Source organism: Gopherus flavomarginatus, chromosome 19, assembly GCF_025201925.1.
Source record: "Gopherus flavomarginatus isolate rGopFla2 chromosome 19, rGopFla2.mat.asm, whole genome shotgun sequence".
Taxonomy (NCBI): Eukaryota; Metazoa; Chordata; order Testudines; family Testudinidae; genus Gopherus; species Gopherus flavomarginatus.
The window spans coordinates 20077114-20100933 of record NC_066635.1 but is presented as its reverse complement, the minus strand read 5'-3'; the positions used below and the strand labels follow the sequence as shown (position 1 = coordinate 20100933).

The 23820-nt window shown below is 36.9% G+C and overlaps 1 protein-coding gene across 1 annotated transcript in view; it reads left to right on the top strand.

Moving 5' to 3' along the window:
• LOC127037293 (uncharacterized) overlaps nt 1-23820 on the top strand; it is a 120639-nt gene that overhangs the window by 76148 nt on the left and 20671 nt on the right. The window contains exons 2-11 of the mRNA XM_050928808.1: nt 7445-9849; nt 11834-11957; nt 15358-15527; nt 15659-15837; nt 16082-16225; nt 17271-17432; nt 18456-18571; nt 20175-20215; nt 22249-22284; nt 22417-22520. Of these exons, the coding sequence (XP_050784765.1) occupies nt 11944-11957; nt 15358-15527; nt 15659-15837; nt 16082-16225; nt 17271-17432; nt 18456-18571; nt 20175-20215; nt 22249-22284; nt 22417-22520 (966 nt within the window). The 5' untranslated portion in view covers nt 7445-9849; nt 11834-11943. The remainder of the gene's footprint in view (nt 1-7444; nt 9850-11833; nt 11958-15357; nt 15528-15658; nt 15838-16081; nt 16226-17270; nt 17433-18455; nt 18572-20174; nt 20216-22248; nt 22285-22416; nt 22521-23820) is intronic.

The window sequence follows — 23820 nt, the reverse complement described above, 5'->3', positions numbered from 1 at the left end:
AAACATTAGATTGTAAAATGCTTAGATGCTATGGTAGTGAAGGCCACATAAGTATCTGAAAGAGAGAGAGAGGTATTTGAGTTGGTACCTAATGCTATTTTGATTTTAAAAAAATAGATATAAAATGAACATTTCACACATTAAATGGATTAAAAGTTGGCTAACTGATAGGTCTCAACATGTATTTGTAAATGGGAAATCATCATAGTATGGCTGTGTTTCTAGTAGAGTCCCTCAGGGACTGGTTCTTGGCCCTACATTATTTAACATTTTGATTAATGACCTGGAAGAAAGCATAAAATTATCACCGATAAAGATTGCAGATGACACAAAAATTGGGGGAATGGTAAATAATAAAGAGGACAGATCACTGATACTGAGTGATTTGGATTGCTTGGTAAGATGAACGCAATACTGTTTCTCACTCTGACAATTAAAGCAGAAATTAAGGCTTGCATCTTGAAAAGTGACCTGTGTGGGCACATCCCTTTATCCATGTGGTGCATCTCTGAAGGACTGGGGCCTACAGTGATTAATACACATCGATCCTGAATCCCAAGTCCCTATTTAAAAAATAAATGTTTCTCAGTTGTAAAAGTACACCATAATAGAAATGTAATGTATTGGTTTTATATGCAAAACTATTACAGAGAAAATGCTTTTGAATCTGAGAACGTCTCTGTTTTCAGACCAAGGGGACTTTTTTTTATACAAAAGTTATAAAAACTTTTAAATTAATTATTTGAGTACAACTTAAAGACAGAACCCTAATTCAGTAGCTCCTCTCTCATTTCTCTTACTTAAGGCCCCAATCCTTCTGATTCATACTTAACTTTAAACAATGAATTGTCCTATTGACTTCAATGAGATACACAATGTATAAAGTTAAGCACATGTATTAATCTTTGTAGGATCAGGGCCTGAGTCATTAAAATAATAGAGTGGGTGCTATTTAAAAACTTCAGTATTTACATCTCCTTGTGGTAATTGAGAATAATATATATAGTACTGCTGTTAGTGCAGAACAGTAAATGCTGAATTTTAAATTGCACTCATTGTACTAATGATACTTTTATGTATATAAACACTTTACAACCTCAGTGTACACAGATATTAATGTATTCTTCTGTCATTAATCTGCCATTACTTAGTGATATGGTCTATACAACATTCTTACCTGAATGAGAGTGTCTTTTAGTACACTATGCCCCATTTAAGCACCTAAGGCTTGATTTTAAATGGTGCTGAGCACCCACAGATCCCGCTGAGTTTTGGCTGGTCAACACTTGTGAAAATCACATCCTTCAGTGTAGACTTTGCACAGGGCCTTGTGTGGTATGAATTGGGGGGATGGGGTAAATTATCTGAAAGCCTGAGAAGTCTTCTAGAAGCTATGGGCCAGTTCCTGTTGAAGTTTAATGGGGATTTGCTTCAACATGAATTTGGACAAAAGATTAAATGATTTTTAAAATTGTACAAAGGTGCTAATGTAAGTTAGTGATGCTGCAGGAACTCTGTGTCTTTATTGGTCTGATCTTGTAGGTGTTCCATACACAGGATTTCTAGTGGAAATTCAGTATGGATTGAGCACTGTGCACCCAGCTCCTCTGTAATTTCTGTTACTATTGAAATATTTAATTTAGTTCAGAATAAAAAGTTTTAAATGGCTGCTGGAATGATGAATTGAAAAAATATCATCACGGAGAAGAAATAACCTTCAATAATATTTCTAGCTAGATTGTAACATATATGTTAACTATTTTCTCTGACTAAGGTTTTTCAGCATCATGTAATTAAGTTCTGCATAAAGCTGACGAGCACATAAGGAAACCTATGTCTGATAAAAGTATCACATGAAATGGATGAATTTGGAGGAACATCTGGACATGCAAGGATAAGATTATGTATAAACCATCAGACTTTAGATGTATCTTGGTTAAATTCTAGCCTACAAGAGACATTATTACCAGGAAAACCATGGAATAAGGTAAAATGTTTGTTTTCAATACATATAATGATGATTAATAATGATTTAAATACATGTGGATGTCATCTTTTCAATTTTTGATCTGTCCTTTTTCCTATTGTTTTGCTTATATGGACATTTTTCCCTTAGTGTGGGGGGTATTAAAACAACAACTGTCATTTTTGAATATGCGAGTATGTAAGTATTCTAATGAATATTTCAGTTAAATAGTCAAGAAGTTTATTCTCCTTGAAAGTTAGGACAAAAGTCATGCATCAGAATGTTACTCAACTGTTGACACTAGCTTTCCCACAGTAAATTCTCTAAAGGCAGTGTGTTTACACAAAAACAGAAATTGCCCTCCCCTTAAAATGAGGCAAGGCGAAGATTGTAAGGCAAGGGGAAGATTACAATCTTCCAGACTGTTTGCGTTCTGTAATTTTTTAGTTTCACTCATATCGTGGACAAGGCATGTTATAAATACCTGAACAGGTGGACATATTTGAACAGAATGCTAGTATAAACATCAGACCAAATTCATACATTCACCAGATCTGAGTTTGCCCCATAATTCTTTCATAATTCTGAAATATAATTTAATAGAAATTTGTCAGAGTATTTTGCTTTCTTATGGGTTTTCTGATATTCAGCCTTAACTCGTCTTCGCTTAATAAAATGTCATTACTTGTAGGTAAACCCTAAAGCATTCCTTCCCGTCATAGTGTTTATATGGTTCAAAGTTTTGTTCAATTAATATATTCTTCTCCTTCCCCCTTTTTATCATAATCTCTAAGAATCCTTGACAGTAATCATCTTGAAATCTTTATTTGCTCTGAGTTGTTATAAAGCAGAATCAATGCAGATTTCCCCCCACACACACCATTTTAACCTGCTGTGTAAAAGAAAATATACCTACTAACAAAATGCATTGTTTAGTTTTTAATCCACAAATAGGGAAGTAAAATAATTGGAGTAGCTTCAATTTTATTTATAGTATAGGGCCCAGTGTTGCAATACCTTACACAGTAAGTGGGCCCTCTGGGATTGCACCATTTATTTTCCTTTCCCGTCCCTCTCTCAGAATTCCCTTATTGCAATGAAGTTCCATGCCACTAAGGTGGGCTGGAATCATCTGCCTTTGGTGATTGTCAGTATTGCTCCATGTGTCACACAGAGGATTCTGCTAAGGAATAACGTAAATTGCTTGCATTGCCTCAGGGAATGAGCAGTCTGCTGCCTCAGATCGTTCTAGCCCAACAGCAGAAAGATGAGCTTGGGAACCAAGACAGGGTTTGTTCTGCATGGCAACATGTTGAAATAAAATGAAACCTCTGGATCAGCCACATTAAGATTGCTCCTTAAAGAACTTCAGGTGATGTCCAGATACTACAGTGCAGGGTGCATTAAAAGTCAATAGTTAGCCTGAATTAAAGTGTGAAGAATTTCTGGAATTACGGTATGTTAAAATATTTACTGAGACAAGGTGGGTGAGGTAACATCTTTCATTGGACCAACTTTTGTGGGTGAAAGAGAGAAGCTATTCACCTACAAAAGTTGATCCAATAAAAGACGTTACTCACCCACCTAGTTTCTCTAATATTGTGGGACCAACACAGCTACAACAACACTGCAAACTGAATATTTACTGTAATTTATTTCTCCTTTAGGTTTTAGACAAACTTGGAGCTGCTCTTGCTGATGACGTGAAGCACCAACTAAGAAATCCTAAACAATGACAAATGATTTTCTGTCTTCTTGGCCAGCATTTTGTTAAAAAATATTTTAATGGGTGTCCTAATCAACCTAGTCTACTAGTTAGTGAGTTATGGGAGCTTTGAGCCTACAGCAGCATAATGTGAACATGTACAAATCTGTTTTTGTCATAAAAGTAAAGTGGATTATTTTGTTCTCAGTTATAAATTGTATTTTAAAATTTTTCAGGATACTTAATTGATCTGAAATAAGATTATAATGTTATATTTAAAATGTTACCTTGTATCTAACAGGCTTTCAAGTATTTTTTCCTCCTCTCAGGAAACTTGAAAAGAAAACAAGATAATGGGTATATATGAGGGTTTTCTCAATTGGAGCTATGGTTCAAATCCAGATTCAGTGAGAGATCAAACTCATATAAGGATAGATTCTGTAGTCCTAATTCAGCAAAACTTTCATTGACATTATGGGAATTTTGTCTGAGTTAGGATTGTAGGATCTAGCCCTTTGAGCAGACTCTTCTTTGAACAGATTTCATATGGTAGCAGACTTGACGGGTTTGGAAGCATTTGTGCATGACAAGGAGGATGGAAGTATTTAGTTCTTCATTATGGAAGCTGATGACTGAATGTAGGGAGGATGGTAGTGTGGTGCTGTCCTGTTGTGTATACAGTTCTAGACAAAATCCTGAGGACCCAGCAATACCCACAAAGCGTGATTTAAGGAATTCTAATTCAGCCCTCTCAATTCCCAGGTCCCTATCTTCCACAATAAATCCACATCAGCATTACATGAGTGGAAAAGCAAACTTATTTAATTTGATGCTTTTTACTTAGTGTGACCGGGATCATAGGGAGCCACGCTGTAGTTACTCAGTTAGAATCAGCTGCAAAGAATGGGACAAACAATCCCCAAGCACAAAACAGCTTCTATAATACCTTACTGGTTACTCAGAAGCCAGAAACACAGTTCCCTTAAAGCAACCCAGCCTCAGACCTCCACCCAGACACTCAAGTCAAATATGATGAGGATTACTGTAAATCTTATTCATCATATAAGAAAGTTCTACCAATCCCAAAGGATCGGACATGTTACCTACCAGGTTAAGGAATATTTCAGACCTTACCTAAAATTGGCTTACAGCCAATTCTTATTAACTAAACTAAAATTTATTAAAAAAGAAAAGAGAGAGAGTAGTGGTTAAAAGATCAATATACATACAGACATGAGTATAGTTTTGAGATCACATTCATAGTAGAGATGGTAAGCTTTGTAGTTGCAAAGAATTCTTTCAGAATTAGTCCATAGATGTCCATATTCAGGGTAATCCAAGTGGGACTGGAGATCTCAGCCTTATGACTTAAGCTTCCCTGCATGAAGCATCAAGCAGACCTGAGATGAAAAAAGGATCAGGACTCAAGGGTTTTTATACAGTTCCAGGCTTTCTTTTGACAGCTCAGAGTCCTTAGGTGAACAATAGGCAATCATCGAGACTTTGAAGTAGACCTGTTTCCTAAGCTTCACCAGTAACTAGCTACAGGGATTAACATAAGGCAATTTTTCAATTTATTACAAACTTTAAAGAGACCTATAGACAATGACACTAATTCACCCAACATTCATCTAAATGTTAATATTCCCTTTTGATCTCTGAATCAATTGCTATAGAGATAGACAGGAGCTGTCTATTTACATGGCTGACATCTAACAAGATATGAGTAAACACATACAATTAGTATCACCTCCAGTTCTCTAGCAATACACGTTTGCATTTCAAAGTTCTAGCCTATCTAACGTGGAATGGCCCTAATTACCATTCACATTCTTTCCTAACATGTCTCTAAAGGTTGACTTGGGTCATTTAGCCTGCGAACCGTTTAACCTTTTCTGTTTGCACCATACTTGACACATTTTGTATAAGATTCGTTGCAACTATATAACCATGGTAGCAACAATGATTGCATGGTCATATTCTAATCAGATAACATCACACTTAGAGACTGGTCCAAGTAGAAAAGAAAGTATTCATATCTGGAGCCTCCAAACTATCAAGATGCTTGGATCCACGTTGTGGTTCAGCCTATCCTAAAGCTAGGAGTATCTGTGATATCCAGACCTGAATCCAAGTTTTTATTCTGAAGCCTTCCAAATTCTGATCCAGGGTTAGGTTCAAGCTCATCTCTATCTCTCTCTCAAATACCAGCGTTTACAGAGTGTTAACATTATTTAAATCATTCAACTACTATAATCATGTTGAAAAACATACCTGCATATGATAGGTTAAGAACTTTTGAAAGTATCAATGCCAGTAATTCTGAGATAATTTGTTAACACAGAGCAACTGCTTTGCTTGTGCTTTCCCTGCCAGCCAGGAGTGCCAAACCATTTTTGAAGAGTGTGATTTTTCTCCTTTATTAAAACATAAAAGGTCCTCCACTTCAGACACACAAAAGTGCTCCTTCACACAACATGAGAGCTAATAGAGGTTTCCAAGCTGATATAGAGTGTCATCATTTATTCATTCAGGCTTAAAATAATTGGGCAAAAGACCAGCCAGTGTAACTAACCAAGTGAGTTTTAAAATAAATCAATTTACTGCAGAATATACAGCATTATGCAAAATAATACATTTCACCTAACTTATAGCAGTGTTTTTTCTCCAAGTGCTGGTGCATATATATATATATATATTCCACTTCAAGTGTGTGCTTTCCCAGTGCACTAGAGCCGGAGATTTGTAGACAGGAGTTCCCATTGGGGCAGCACATGTGTCCTCATACCTCTAACCGAGGTCATAAAGGGCAGAGCTGCCTCAACCTCTCCTGTGGCTCTCAGTGATGCCTCAAGATCACTGTCTTTCTAGTGCTGGTGAGCACCCTTTTCTGTTAAATAGTCCTAGAGTTGTTAGCTTAGTCTTAGTGTGGATAGATTAGCTTGTTAGTGTTTCCTGGGGGGCGGAGGGGGTTTGTTTTCTCTCTGATAAATAAAAGTAGTCCTGTTTTTACTCCTGTGGTGGTATCCCAGTGCTGAAACAGCTATGCATAAAAGTCCCCATATTTTAAAAACTGCCCTTCTTGTGAGGCAGTTGTGGCCATTAATGAAGAGCATACTAGATGCCTCATTTGTCTAGGAGCAAGACATATAAGGGACAAATGTATATGCAAGCCCTTTACTAAGGAGATGCGAAAACCTCAGGAGGTATGTCCAAGGGCGTACCTCAGGGAAAAATCCATTTGTCCTGCCTCTGATCCAGGCCATTCTGGAACTGAGCAAGCTTAGTACTCCTCCACCAGTAGTGCTCTGGCTCCTCCATATACTCACAGAGGAAGAAAACCCCTGAAAACTTCCAGAGAAAAGAGACATAATTCTCCATAACAGGTTATATCTGGCCCAAATTGCCAGCTCTCTGGAGATCAAGACTGCATTGAGAACCGAGAAGGGCTCCTCGAGCATACACGGGGACATCAGTTGCCAAACTTCAGCTGATAAAATTAATATAAACTGTCTGGTACTGAGCTAAAATTGAGAGCTGCAGAGTGCAACTCCCTGGTACCATATGAGCTGATGTATGTAACACTGGTACCGTTAACTCTGGTGCCAACCACATTGGTACCATTGATGTGAGTATCTAATGTATGGTCCATGACTCCAGTGCTCGTGACCCTGATACCAGTGCCATTGATTAATTGCATGAGGTATGCCAGTAACTGGGGCATCGATGCTATCAGTATAGCATAATACATATGTGGCATGCCTCAGACGAAGTGGGTATTCACCAATGAAAGCTCCTGCTCCAATACGTCTGTTAGTCTATAAGGTGCCACAGGACTCTTTGCTGTTTTTATCAGTATAGTTGACTCCCCAGGAGTATATGGCAGCCAGGAAGCTACTCTACGTATTGGTACCGGGGTCTTGCTGCAACACATTATTCTCTCGGTGATAACCACTGTTCCGCCAACTTCAATGGGTGCATATCTGGAAGAGATTCAGACCCAAGCACTATTGTCAAGTTAACTGGGCTGTCATCAGTTCTACAACTGCCACAGCCTACCTGCATTAGGAAGGGTTCTAGTCCATGCTAAACTTGTGTGCCAGTCTGCAAGTTCATGCAAGGGTAATAAGAAATCTTGTCTGAGGCAGTTAGGGCATGTGGCATCCTGAACTTAACGTGACTCAGCATGCTAGACTTCACTTATAGTGTATGCAGAGCTGGTGGATGATGTGTATATTGACCAAACAAGCACCCTCTGGACATCCTGATTCATTTACTTGCTCAAGTTCTATCATCCATATGCAGAACATTTGCTGTGGGGTACTTTATACTGCTCTTCTTCCAGCTATATGGTTCATCAAAGAATCAGCCGTCCATATAAACTTCTTGGATTTAAGCGGCATACACAGAGCATGCAAATTTTTCTCACCTCTGTCAAGTGCCTGATGATACTAGTGATAAAGACAAGGTGAATGAGGCAGTACCTTTTATTGGACCAACTTCTGTTGGTAGAAGAGACAAGCTTTTGAGCTACACAGAACTCTTCAGGTCTGGGTGATGGACAACACAACTACAATGTTGTACCTCAACAAACAGGGCGGAACAAGGTCCAGTCCTCTATGTCAAGAGATGGTACAACTCTGGAACTTCTGCATTTTGAAGGTGCAGTGCCCTCAAAACCCATTACCTTCCTGGGGTGCAGAATGTTCTCACAGATCACCTCAACAGGAGGTCCCTGGAAAATCACAAGTGGTCACTGAAAAACAACATAGTGCGTCTAATAGTCCAGAAATGGGGATATTCCAGTGTCACTCTTTTCACAACCAGACAAAACTGAAAATGTCACTGTTTGTTTATTTCAGGGCCAGTCAGAGTCCAGGTTCTATCACAAATACATTGTGGTCAGTACTGCAAATAAACATACGTTGTGAGATGCACAGTACATAATGACCACCCAGAGAGAGTGGCATCTACTAGCCCCTGCTTGAACAGAACCTTCACATCACCTTCTGGTGACCGGCCTTTAACTTCAAGGCTTTAAGAACATAATTTCCAGTAGGGATAAATAGATTCTTAAATATTATCCATAAGTACATTTCACAATAATTATGACAACCAATAAGCTACTGGCTCTCAGAAGAGACCTTACATTCCACCCTTTGGTATGTAGATACTTTGACCCAGGCAATCTTTGTAAACCCATATGTGCCCTTATGCCATCTGCCAGCTGGCACCACAGAGTCCATGAGTCACAGTTGTCTATTCACACATTTGTTGAACATTATTTCATCACAGTAGCTTCCACAGCTGATGCAGGCTTTGAGAAATATGTTCTTCAGTTTTTGTTTTAGTAGACTCCAAATTCCCACCACCTAAGGAATTCTTCTGGGTAATCACCTGAATTGGAATAAATATATGTGCCCAAGCACTCCAGAAAGAAGAAACCATTCCTTACCTGTACAGTAACTATGGTTCTTCAAGAGTTATAGTGCATATATATATTCCATGAGTCATCCTCTTTCCCCACTACTTCAGAGTCTAATGTCACAGAGATTCTGGTGCACAGGAACTGAGAGGGCTTTGTGCCCTGACTTGGAGACACAAGGACCCTCAGGGTGCATGTGCCATCCCAATGGGTATTGCTGACTAAAAGTCTCTGTCTCAAGTGCACACACACACCTGAAGTAGAATACATATCTGGCCAATGCATGTCTAAGGACAACAGTTACTGTACAGGTAAGTAATTGTTCTTATTGCAAATTTTATATCTATAGTCCTCCAGTACTCTCTGCTTTGAAGCAAATAAAGTTCAAATATTTGATTTCTTAAACAGTTCTATTTTAGATATTCCTTTCAATTTTATTTTTTGGTGATACTGCCATTGGTAACTTTTTGAAAGAGTGGAAAAGGTAGCTATAATTCATTAGTCATTTACTGTTTATATTTGTTATAGACAAGATGCATACTGGTCCTGAGATACCCTTACCTATTCTAAATTGCTCAGCAAGTGATATACTGGGAGACTCAATCTGTGCCATAATCTCATTAGATTATGATAGTATGTTAACTGTGTGTGAAAGGCTAAGTGGAAAATTACTTCCAAAGACACTTCGACAGTTTATCTGGACTGATAAACTTCTAAAAGCGGATGCAAAAGTTGACAAGTTGAAAGAATAATGTAAGTATTCATTGTTTTCCTATGTTGAAAAATATTGTATTAGTAACTGCAGCCATCTAATTCTTGGACTATTAAGATATTTAAAATAATCGCTGATTCTCTGACATGAAATTAGCCCAAATGTTCTTCAAACTGTTGAGAATAATATACCACCTTAACATCATCTTGAAAGACAAGTATGAGAGAGATTCCTCTTTGATGTTTGTATTAACTCCCACCTCTTGGAATATCCAAGAAATGCAGAAGCAGTTTAATGATATTTGACTATGAATTGACTGACTCCAGGATACTTTCAGTTTCTGCTTGCCTAGATCTATGTAATCACAATGTTACTTTTAATTCAAATGAGTTTTTATAAATCAACTCCTCTCCCATCGTGTAGTCACTTAATATTCTAATATGAAACAAGATCAGGTGTAAACAGAACAACCCACAGCAACTGTTAGGTAACAACCTATGGGCCAAACCAGACCTTGCTCAGTCAGATCTCCCCCTGAAATGGATGAGAACCTTTGCCTGTGGGGTAAATGCTTTTCTTTGCTCTGAATTCAAGTGGCTGAAGTTGGAGCATTGGAGACATACAGACACTGGAGCATGAGGAGGAAATCAGGCCATGGAGCCTGTCTGTAGCTGCTTGCGTAGCTCTGGAGCAGCCTTGGCCTCTGCCTCTGGCTCTGCATGTAAAGAAGCGCCCCTTCTGGCAACAGCTGATAACTGGCTCGGTGGTAGATCTGCTTACCCCACCGATCTCTTCAACCTCCTCTCTGCCTTGCTCCCAAAACTGAGTGCACAGAGGGCTGCTGAGGATCTGGGCAGGTGAACTGGCAGGAAACCAGGCAAGTGTCAAAACCTGCCTGATTTCCATCAGAATTTTGTCAAAATCATCACATTTCTGCAGAACATTTCAATGTTGTTTAATTGGCATTTTCCAATAGAAAAATGTTCTGTTGGAAAATTTCTATCCAGGTCTACTTTCAGTACCTCCCAAGTATTTAAAAATAAGTCTTTTTCTCTGTTTCTTCTTTCCCATCATCTAAGGAAATAATTTGATTATTTTATAAATGTTTTTGTTTGTGGGTTTTGTGTGTGTGTGCGTGTGTGCGCGCGTGTGCGCACGCGTAAATTACTGAGGGAAAAACAGTTGAATATTTTGATTCTGTTCTAAAAGCTGTGAGATCAGTGATCTTTCTTATCCCTTGACAGAAAGAAATTCATAGGTCCAACTCAACTCAAAGTTCTCTCTCGTGAGTACATGAGCCACTCCCAGTTGATTGTCAGTTTAATTTTTCTGCAGAACACAGATGTTCTGGGAGGTCATAATCATGAATGGAGTGGTGCTATCTCAGGAAGGTAGGGCCAATCTCATGGAGGGCTTTGACTATCATTTCATAGACCTTGAACTTGACCCTGTTGTTCAGTGAAGAATCAATGCAGAAAAGTGGATTCTGATCTGATAAAGTACTGATATCTTTGAAGATGAAGTTTTTTTGGAGGCCTGTGGAAAAGTCTAGTAATTACATGCTTTCATGATTTCCAAATGTAGGGCTGAATTTTGTCCCTGGTTAGGCACATGCATTTCTCATTGACTTGAATGAAACTTATGTGCATCCAGCAGAGCCTGAGCAGATACTTGCTGTGGGCCAGATTCAGTTCTTGTAATTTGATATGTCTGTTTATGCCAACTGAGGATCTGGCCCTTTGTGTATGATTGTTTCTTCACCACCCTCCATCATTTCCAGAAAGTTTGAATTCGCTGTGAAAGTGGCATGTTCTAGAATGGCTCACTGGCATCATGAATGGGCATTTCTGGAACTATTGCATAAAAATATAGTAGTCTGCATTGTGTTTGAATGCTGATGTGTAGAGTGAGTATTTTGGATACATTTAGGTACCAGGTATTTTTATGTCAATTCATCTCAGTTCATAACAAGCTTTTGAAAATTATATGTAATCAGGGAAATTAATCAGTGCTTCATCTTCTCAGAATTCTCGAGAGAGAAACTAGAGTGAAGTTTGGACGAACAGCGGAGCACCAAATTGCCAAACTGAAAATTAGAAGTGCCACCCGATCACCAATTTCAGTCCTTATTGAAAATGCAGTTGTGGAGGTTAGTCAGAAAATGTAAAACCTGCCATGCTAACTGTTTATTCTATATTTTCCTAGTCCTTGTCCTGAGCACTTCATAATGAATATTTGCCCTATGTAATAGTGATTAAAACCATATTCATTTGGTCATAGCAATACTACCATTCTGTTGCATATTTCCAAATAAGTCATTCATCCTTATACCACTCATTGCTGATGTTTATCAGGTGACTTCTATGTTTTTCTTCTTCTATCCTTAATTGGTAATCATTTTGGTAATGTTCTCCTAGTTGGCTCCTTTGGTTGGTTACTGGATTCTGGAATATCATTGCAAACACCATAGTATGATTTCAGCCAGTCCACAAGATGAAGTAAACTTTGTCTTCTTTGCACACTTGAAAGTGATTCTTACAGTAGAGAGAAGCATACTGTTTATAGTGCCATTAAATAATTAATTGATCTATAACTCACAATAAAACCAAACATCAATTTTATTTTATAAGTAATTTGCAGCATGAACAAACTAGTGATAGGTGGAACAATATTTCCTCATAAAGAAATCCATTAAGTGACATAGAACTCCCCATATGCCGCTACAAAGAGCCAGATAAATCACTTCTACGTTTTAAGAATGTTTCACAGTTTGTTGGCAGATGTACATGTTTGCAGGGGAGCAGATGTGGGCACATTGACAATAACCTTTGTGTTGCTAAATTGAAGATCAAATTAAAGAGGATGAAGAGGGTTAAAAGACAACTGTGCATCAGCAGTGCACAGTTAAGACCCAAATACAAAAAGTGCTTTTCAGCTTGAACTGAAGAACAGTTTCAGTAGTCTAATGGAGTTAGATGAAGAAACCCAAGACATCGATACTCTATGGGAAAATATCAGAGAGTACTATCTAGAAAGTTCAAAGACAGTTCTAATAACAATGAAATCTAAAAAGAAAGAATAGATTAGCAATACTACTTGGCAGCTATGGAAAAGAGAAGAAATGTAAAGCAAAATCTCATGAATGCTAAGTCATGTGAAGAGGCAAGCAAGTGGCAACAAGAATACAGTGCTCTAGACAGAGAGGTTAAAAAGAATACTGGAAGAGATAAAAGGGCATATATTGATAGAAGATGTTAAGAGTCTGAAGAGGTAGCCAATCAAATAGCTAATAGGAACCTTTAGAAGTACCGGAGGCCCTATTAAAGATGCAGATGGAAAGACTTTTAGTACAGAAGAACAACAGAAAAGATGGGCAGAACATTTTCAGGCTGTTCTAAACAGACCATGCTCAAACAAACTACTAGAAATGTGTGATGATGACCTACCACTAGAGCTTGATATTGATTTAGGAGATCTTACAAATTAAGAAGTTAGAAAAGCCATCGGTAAACTAAAAAAATGGAGAGGATAATTTTACTGGACAGATGCCCAGAGCAAGTGATGAAACAGCCCTCCAGACTTTCCTTGTGTTTTTGGATAGAATATGGAATAAAGAAAATAACCCAACCCAGTGTAAGAGAGGCCTTATCATAAAATTGCCAAAGAAGGATGACTGTCCCACCTGCAGTAACTGGAGAGAAATCACATTAGTCTCGGTGCCTGGGAAAGCCATGTGCAGTAACATCCGGTAACATATCAAGAAACAAATAGACTTTTGATCTTAGAGAGAACCAAGTAGGTCTTAGACCACTGAGATCATGTGCAGGCCATATTGTTGTTGTTAGACATATTATGGAACAAGTGTGGAGTAGTAAGCACCTCTTGTGATAAATTTTATAGATTTTCAGAAGGCTTTTGACAGCATACACAGAGACAGTCTGGCAAATTGTGGCACACTACAAAATACCAGCAAAAATAATTAGACTAATCAAGGATCTATATGATAATGCTGACTGTGCAGTCAGAGATGGTGACAGTATCAGCCAATTCAGTGACAACTGGAATAAGGTGAGGGTGTATTATGTCCCCACTATTGTTTGCACTGCTCATTGAGGAAAGTAACCACAGAAGGCAACCAAGGAATTTTCTGGACAAATGATAAAACACAATTGGATTACCTCCTTTTTGGCTGATTTACATTGTCCTACTTAGTTCAGCAATTCACTTAATGGAAGAGAAGACCTAGCTTTTGGCAAATGCAGCACAAGTTGGTTTGTTCATCAACAAGGGGAAGAGAAATATGGCTATCAGTGTCTCAGAAATTACCATTAGTGTGGACAAAGGAACACTAGAAGAAAAGTAATTTTATTAATCTATGGAGTTAAATGTGCAATGATGATGACACTATGCTAGATGTCAAGCAACGAATATGAAAAGCAGCAAACAACTTCAATAAACTTGAAAAGTTTTGGAATAGTTAGTTGCATGATTGGCACTGACACAAAACTATTTTTAACACTTCCATCATGTCTGTCTGCCTTTATGGACCAGAGTCATTGAAATCTACAACAAAATTCATTGCTAAGATCGAGGCATGCCAAAGATGTAGCTATAAAAAAAATACACGTACCACTGCATTGAAAAGAGTATCTTGCAACATCAGAATTCCAAGTAGAGCAAGTCTGGAAATTAAATGAGGATGGACTTATTTAGGACATGCTTTAAGGAGGCCACCAACACAATTTCCATATCAAGTGATAATATGGAAGAGAGAAAGAGAGAAATCTAGAGAAGCTTTTATCCCTAACAGTATCAAAAGAAGCCATATCCATCAGCATGACACTGAGAAGCCTGAACAGACCATCACATTACTGAAGTAAATGGCAGAAACTGGTTGTCATCCTATTATGCACCTGAGAGCGCAAGAGGATAAAGAAAGAAGAGAAAATATGCATGACTATTTCAAAGGTTTATTGTGAAAAGAAATATTCGGTGATTCAATGAACAGGAAGTTAAACTATCACGCCACTAGGTGACAGCTCAGGCACAGCCCAAACAGATGACGACACTGTGCATGCACTTAATGAGACCAGTGGTTTTCAACCTGTGGTCTGCAGATCTCTGGGGGACTGCAGACTATGCCTAAGATTTCCAAAGGGTTCTGCACTGCCATTTGAAATTTTCTCAGGGTCCGCAAATGAAAAAAATGTTGAAAACCACTGAATTAATCTACCATATTCTTGTGATGGTAAAGATTTCTTCCAGTCTGGTATCCACCCATTGCTTTCTCCAAAGAATAACTTCCTTCTTCTAGAGCTGTTGAAGGCTGTAAAGCTGTGACCTTCTTTTTTTAGTATTTAAACCCTAGGTTTACATCACACAAAGTTAATATCAACACAGCTGAATCCAATTCTTTAATGGTTAGAGCTTGTATATTCTGACTGAAATAAATATCAAAATGAAATTGCATTTACTTAATTTATTTTATTTCTCAAAAACATTGTTTTATTTAAAAATATTTAACATGTTTCTTTCCTTCCACCCAACAGAAATATGAAAAGACACCCTGCATGCATTTTTTTTGCCACAAATGAACAAATGATTTCAGAGACCAGCAAAACCCTAAATGTCCTCTATGTTTTCAATGGCACATATGAACCCTACTTAATCTATTGGCTTTTTCCTTTGCAAATGGCATTGAAGCAAATAATGCCTACAGGTAACTAAATTAGATCACATAAAATTGCTGTAGACCTGTATCATTTTTCTTAGGAGTTGATCAAGAATCCTCAGGGCTTTGACAAATATATTTTCACTATTCTATAAACTAATCGATATCTTAATTTTTAGCTGAACATCCCTATGAATTGGCTATGTACCTACATTTCCTACATCAAAACTTATTCCCATCATGGACAGAGATCTTTGCAATGGCTGAGTGGATGATGAGCCTTCTGGAGAGAGAGGATACTGAATTCTTCACTCATCTTCAGCAGTGTTTCAGAAAGAATTGTGCAGTTGACCTAAAAGTATATTGATTTTTTTAAGCTATAGAGTCTTTTATATTTATACTACTTGCAGAAGTTTAAAATAAAATGTTTGCTGTAGTAAAAGTCAGTATATGGAATAAAGTTATACTTTTAAATATGATTTAGTAAAATTATTAAATAATCTTGAAATATACATAGCTTTTTATCTTCAGGGATAATGTTTCTGATTTTTCCATATTATAACATATCCCATCTAATATACTCTCTTTTTTTCTCTTTGCAGGATTTCCTGGTGGAGTTGATAGTTCGAGAAAGAGAGAAAGCTCAAGAACTCTACACCGCCACAGACAGATCTGAGCAAAACAAACATCTAACCAAGGAATTACTGGCAAGCCCAGTCATTTTCCTCAGAAAGTGGATGAGTGAAGTAAGATATCCTAATCTATGTGAATGAATTAAAAAAAATGTGGAGATTGATTCTTGTCTCTCTTACACTGTTGTAAATTAGAAGTGACTATCAAACCAGATAGAGTTAAACTGGTGTTAGTGAGAAAAGAATCAGGTCCACTGTTTGTTCTGGTTTTACAAAACCAAAATATTTTAATATACTAAATGAATGTATTTTTCCACTATGGAAAAATAGTGTAATAGAAAGATAAAAAAGAAACAATAGAAAAATGGAAAATAATATTTTGCTTTCTAATTTTGTAAAGATTTCTTTCTTCCTATTATTAACAGATTTGCTATAGTCTTTAAAATTTGGAACCTAAGTCATATGACACGTTTTCTTTAAAAAACAAGTCCCCTGTTTTGGTTTCTTCTCCACATTATATAAATATATATCTGCTCAAGAGCAGCTGTAAGCAGTGGTTTACCTACATTATTTTTATTAGACTTTAACCTTTATAGTGAGGAAACAAAATCTTGGGTTGTTTATTACAACTACAGCTAGAATATTAAATTAAAGTTTATATTCTTCAGCTACTAGTAAAGCCACAAACAAGTCAAAGGAATAAATATTAAGATATGAGCCACTTTAAATTAAAACTGAAGGACCAGATACTCATCTAATATAAATGCATACAGTTTCTCTGACTTCAGTAGACCAATGATAATTTACAGAAGTTGATAATCCAGTTAAAAAAAACTAGTGGTGAAAGTCTCCTTTCAGTAACACTGATTGCACCTGCAGTAGTAGTTGTTATTATTTTTATGTATGTTACCATAGCATCTAAGAGCCTGAGTTGTGGACCAGGACCCCATTGTGCTACATTTTGGACAAACACTGTTTTTTCTGTCAAACACTGCCCACCTACCCTAACAATCTGAAGCTTGTTTCTGGGTATCATTAACAAAGTGTTAAACCGTACACTTACCTGTGTGAGTAGAAAGAGAAAGATTTGGTGGTGTTTTTATAAATTAGAAATTGCCTAAGATATTTTTAATACAATACATTTCATAATTTTGTGTAGGGCTTTGTGAGTATACTGGATTTTCCTGCAGTGTTCTTGATTTGGGATCAATTGTACATGCAAGATTGGAATCAAAAGGTGATGGAGAATTTCTGTCTCTCAATCCTTATGCTATTAAAGGATTCACTAATGGCTGCCAATGATTATCCAGCTATAAGAGAGGTACGTATAATGCTTCATGTTACCTTTCAACTAATTATCTGTTCTGTTGATAAAAATAATCACCAAAGATTTAGTGTTTTTATTTAAAGATTTTTTAAAATAGTTTTTCAAGAACATTTTGTTCCTTCAGAGCAGAAAATTCCATTGGAGTTCCCTTATTGTGAAGCACATTTTTATTTATATAATTTTTTGAGATTTGCGAGTAAATTATGGGCAAAATTGTGTTCCGTTTCACCTATGCAACCTTATTGACTTCAGTGGGGCTGCATAAGCCATAACTGAGAACTAAATTTTGTCTAAAGTGTATTAGTCCAGGCCTGGGGGTGTCAATACTTCCCTTGAATTATATGCTAAATTTCCATTTAACATTAATGGAAGTACTGCATCTACAGAACGTGGAGAATACACCCTGCAATATTCGTTAGCATCAGCAATTGCATTATGGGTTGCACCAAAATGTTTCTCATTAAGGCCCTAATTCAAAGCACTTAAGCACATGTTCAGCTTTAAACACATACTTAAATCCATCCCTAATGAGCAAAGCACTTAAGCTTATGTTTCAGTCCTACTGAAGTCAAATTACATTTACACCAACTCTAAGGGATTGTGAGACTAGTGTAAAAGGTTCAGCTGAGATTTGGGCCTCTATTTTGATTTGTTTGGTTTTTTAAAAACAAAACCTAAATTTTTAGGTCTATAGCTAATTAAGCACCCCTTTAAAAGGTAAAAATCTTGAAATTCCTACTAAAAATGAAGAAATTACTAGAGTAAATGGGAATTGTTGAGTTTTTATTGGAAAACAAAAATAGTCTTTTTGAATGAGTGCAGTTTAGGCTGTAAGCAAAATAATGAGCATAGGAAGTAAAGTCAAGGCAGTTTTCTGTGATTATAGTGCATACTTAAAACATATTTTTAACAGCAAAAAACACAACTTTACTTCCTGCCAGGAAACCATCTCAGAATCCATAAAATATTAACAGATCTGTTTCATGTATAGTAGTGAAAATTCAATTTTTTTCCCAGGTGTTTTTGTTCTATGGTTGTCATCTTCTTACAGCTGATATTCAAAGGGCCTGGATTCATCTTCAGCAAGGTGGTTTACCATTTGACATCCCTGGGCTTAGCAGACAAAATCAAAGGTCAAGAACTTCCCTTGCTTTACAGATACAAGGATGTATCTGTAGATAGACAAGCAGATACATGCTGCTGAAATTAAAGGGCTGCCTTAAAAAAACAAAACAACAAACCTTTGTAAAACTGTATTGAACACTTTGTAGGCTGCCTGGTAGGGCCCCAATTCAGCAATGTACTTAAAGCACATGCTTTATTTTAAGCAAACATGTTGTTCTTTTGTATTCAGTTGAACTAATCATGTGTTTAAAGTTAGGCAAGTGCTTAATTACATTGCTGAACTGAGGCCTAGTTTGTTAACCTGCCATATCTATTCAGTAGACTTGGTAATATTCCTGTTGCAGATAAAAGTTAATTGTAGCTGAAGGCACATACTGCTGTGAGTATCTAAGTGCCTAGGTAGATAAAATAGCCTAGCATCAGCACTCTGAACCACCAAACAAGAAAGCTGTTTTCTTACACCACAGATCAAAGGAAACTGCATGCACTGTGTAAAGGTAGAGCAAACCTCTGTGTGTTGGGGATGGGTGAGAAGGAGGCTTCTCTTACCTAATTTTATGGACATTATTGATAGCCTTCAAAAGGAACGTCATCCAGACTATCTTGACTGGAGATTTGCAGCTAGAATGCATGCCTTAATAGGGGAAGAAAAGTTAAAGGAGGGAGTATCCTCTGCATTCCGTCTGGGACATGTCTGACCTACTGGAAAGAAAACAAAACATAAACTTAGAGACAACTAACACAGATACACTCTCAAGCGCTCAAAAAATGCTCAGGCCCTCTGAAGCAGTGAGACTTGCAGGTTTGCATGTCATCCCTACCTTGTTATCACAATATCGGGCAGTCATAGTCTTGATGCTGTGTTTTTATTCTTGGCAGTGTTGCTTTCAGGTGCTGTCCTAAGGCTATATCTACACTTGAAACCTTACAGCAGGCAGCACAGCTGTACCAATGCAGCTGTGCCACTGTAAGATTTCTTGCGTAGCCACTCCATGCCGGTGGGAGAGAACTCTCTTGTTGACATAATTAAACCATCTCCAATGAGTGGCGATAGCTATGTCAGTGGGAGAAGCTCCCGCTGATGGAGTGCTGTGCATACTAGTACTTAAGCCAGTGAAACTTATGTTGTTCAGGGGTGTGTGTTTTTTTCATGCCAACATGAGTGGTAGTGTAGACATGAACCTAAGAGCACTGTCAGATTCATGTGGACATACTCACATATTTCAGAGGAACAGTGCATATTATAATGTTGACCTATCCCCTGCTGTGTTACTCCTTCCTACATTTCTTCAGTCATGGAATCTTCCTCATAACATTTGGACATTGAAGGATTTTATGAAACAGTATCTCATTTGACTCATAAATTAGGGAGGGTAATACTAAATCTTTAATTTTATAATGAATATTTTGTATCTAGAAATGGCTTCTATATGGTATGTGGAAACATTTTTAATATAGATAGATAGTTGGGCTGCTTTGTTTCTTTTTATAGCAGTCAACAAAATACTTTAATGAGCAAAAGTATTTCAAATGAGAATTTAATTCAGATTGTTGCTTATTGCTATGTTCACTGAAAGTAGAGAATTAAATTATGAATGTTTATATGTGCAGGCCGCTTGCTGATCTGTCTCCAAGGCTCAGTTCAATGGAAGGTATGTAGCTGTTTGTGTTCAGGCTATTATTTGAGCATGCCTTTGGTACCTAATAACTTTTGTATCATAGGCAAGATTTCAAATATAATGAAAAGCACAGCTTACTTCTAAAAGTTTATTTAAACCTTCTGTTCTCGCCAAAAATATTAGAAGAAAGTCTCTTAGGCCCCAATCCTACATCCTGATGATGCTCCCCACAGGGGTTCGCCTGTGCCAATCAGATTACAGGATTAAGTCCTTAATCTTTGTTATAGTGTTCCTACCAATAAATGCTGGAATTTTGCAATATATGCATTTTTCAAAGGAATGCATAGAAGGAATTATTCTTCTTTAAAACTGGAAAAGTAGCATGCATTTTAGTGAAATGTGAAGGAAAAGATGTGGAAAAGACAGTCAGCTATTGTGGTTTAAACTTGTTTTCATGTAAAAGTTTGCAGAAGACTAGAATGGTCCTGAATATTCTTCAGATTTCTCTTTTGTTTTATTCCTAAGAAAATAATGTTCCATGTAAATAGAAGATTTCCTCAAAAACAAATTTACACTGAAAATTCTGAATTTTGCAGATTTTAAAATTTTGCCGAGAAGGGCAGATTTTCTACAATGGCTTCTAATTTTGGATGCTTTAATTTCTGTATTCAGGCCTTCTCACAACTAAGTACTGACTTTTTTAAGTTGCTGAGCACCCACAGCTTCCATTGATTTCAATTTGAGGTGTGAGGGCTCAGCACGTCTGAAAACTGGTCCAAGGCTCCCATAATTGAGGGACCTGAACCCAGTGGCCACTTTTGAAATTTTTGGTTATATTTTGTGTTTAAGACTGATAAACGTGTTGGGTGAAATTCTGGTCCCATTGACATCAAAGGCAAAACTCCCATTGACAGTAGTGGGGCCAGATTTAATCTCTAGAGCTTGATCCTGTGGGTCATATCAGGCAAAGCTCTTGTTGAAGTCAAGCCAGATGTTTGCATTTGTTTAAAATGCAAAATCTTTATCCAGTTCTGTGAAATGTTAAGTAATCTTGCCATCTCACTATATGCTCCAGTATGAAAAATCTTCCATCTCATCATCCTTTTACTTAAAACAGTATAAATCAGAAGTAATTCTATTAAAATCAGTGGGATTACACTGGTGTAAAACTGGTGTGAGAGGAGAATCAGACCCTTGAGTCTTTGGCTCCCTGAACAGATGAAAATAGTTGTAATTTCTGCTCACTGCACAGGAGGGTGCTCATCTTCTGTGTCCCTCTACAGGAAAGAGGGACTTCTATGATCTGTAGGTGGTTCCTAGAATAAAGTAGTGGTCTGAACTGGTATTTTCTTATAGTTGCATAGTAACACTGATAGTAGCTGTTAAAATAGTTATTTCTAGTATGTGAAGCTGGCAAGGAGACATTTGGGAGTGGTGGGTTAATTGCTGCTATGGGAGATGCAAACAAAGGTATATATGTATACAGATATACAGATGATGTATCATAATGACAGTACGCTATATAAGATATTAGAGTTCTCTAGTGAGCATGTTTTAAAAAAATGTGGATGAATCTACAGTACAATTTTTCTTTCAAGTTTTTCAATAACAAAAATTCTTCCCGTCTGTGTAAGGGCCTGATTCTGTAAACCCTTACATTTTACAAGTCAGAACCATTAAACAAGGAAAGAACTCATAGACAGAGCGAAATTCTATCTTTTGATACACACGGACACAGGGTTCTCAGCCTAATCTAGTAGCTATTAGAGTTAATGGAAAGTGTTCCACTGATGTTAATGGATCTTGGATCAGGCCTTAATCGTGACCAAAACTTGTGTATGAAAAGATTGGACTGCTCTGTTTATGGAATTCATATAAGTTCTTCTGTGTAAGATAGACATTACCCAAAATCTAAACTTTTCACCCTGCAGCTAGAATCCATTCTGTGGTTGTAAAATGATATTGTATCTTTCAGTATCTGAGACTTAGAAATGTTACTTAATGAATTATATTTGATCTACTATAATTGATACTTTGTAATTCAACCTTTGTGATTTTCCTTACAGCAAGAAGAAAGCAATTTTTGTTCTTTAATTTAATAGGTAAAAGTGTAATATACTTCTCTTTGGGCTCAGAAGCCACCAAAGACTCTGATTAACCTAATTTATAATGATGGATCAAATTATTTAAACATTACATTGGCTAATTACCTTTGGTGTAATTTGTTTTGATAGCTGGAAAGGTTTCGCTTGGCTTCCAGGACCTCTTGCAAGTTGAAGTGAAGGATGTTTTACTGAAGCTAGTTTTACCAGTACCACAGGTTGATATATCACACATTGTAAGTGGTAACTGAATTATCCCTTGTATGTACTGACAGGGATGTGATAATCTTTACTTTACAAAAGAAAATGGTTTAGTGCTCTTTTTATTGAGACTATTGGTCATCAAGAATGTTTTTTGACTGAATAGAGACCTAAAAAAATCAACAGATAAAGAGAACTCTATTATTAATTAATGTTACAGACATAAGTAAAACCTTAGAGATTGTGATTGGTTGAAAATTGTCAGGTGAAGACTCAGTAAATTTCTATTGTTTACCTCTTCAGAAGTTAATAAAATTGAAGTCTTTTCCAGTTATCCAGTTAGACCACTTATGCAAATAAATATGCTATGACTGGCTGAAGAAAATTAATTGAAAGCTATTATTTCACCTCACAGGAGGATAATTTTTTTTTTGATCCTCTTGAGTGCATCTGTCTTTTAGCTTCTAAGGAAAAACTGTTACCTCATTGAAATGCATTACCATTATGGAGAGATTTTCCAGATGTTCTGATGAAGACTCTCAGAAAATAAGTAATAAAACATATATTGGGCCAAATCTTCTTTTGCCATACTGAAAAGGATTTGATCCATTAACGTGAGTACATTGTATATTTGCTTCACTCTAAGTCAATATTTACCTCTCTGGTCAATAAAGTTTGTTTTTCACCATAACAAAAGTCAATATTTACTCATTATTTTTAGTCCAGTGACAATGTACTAAATTCTGTTTTTCTAGCATTTTGGAATCTTTCATTTCTTTTGGAAAAGAGTTTGGTTTAGCAGATGTCTGTTACTTTATTACAAAGCCTTTCCACAACTGGAGGAATTGGCCCAGCATATAATAAACTTTAACAGGATTATGAGCACAACAGTGTACAAGCACAAAAAAGAATAAATTAGAAAAATGGGTAAATCGAATAAATATAGTACTGAATTAAGCAATGATTGCATAACCCAATAGAGTGGGTATTATTTCTTGTTTGCATTTTAAGATCGCATCTTCTCTGATTTCCATGGATCTGAAATGCCAAACCACATAACAAATATTTATGGCCAGATCCCCAGACTGTTAATTCTCCTTCAAAGTCAATAAAAATGTGCAAGTTCATACCGGCTAGTGATCTAACTTTATATATTACTGATTTGAATGATCAGACTAAAGGAGGACTGCAGAAGTTTAACTGTAAGTAGACTTTGGCCCCTAACAATATTAATGGGAGTTACCGCTGGACAAATCCTTCATACAACCTGAGAAAATGCTTCCCTTCTTTAATAAACACTTAATTCTGTGCACATCCCAAGTTCCCACAAAATCA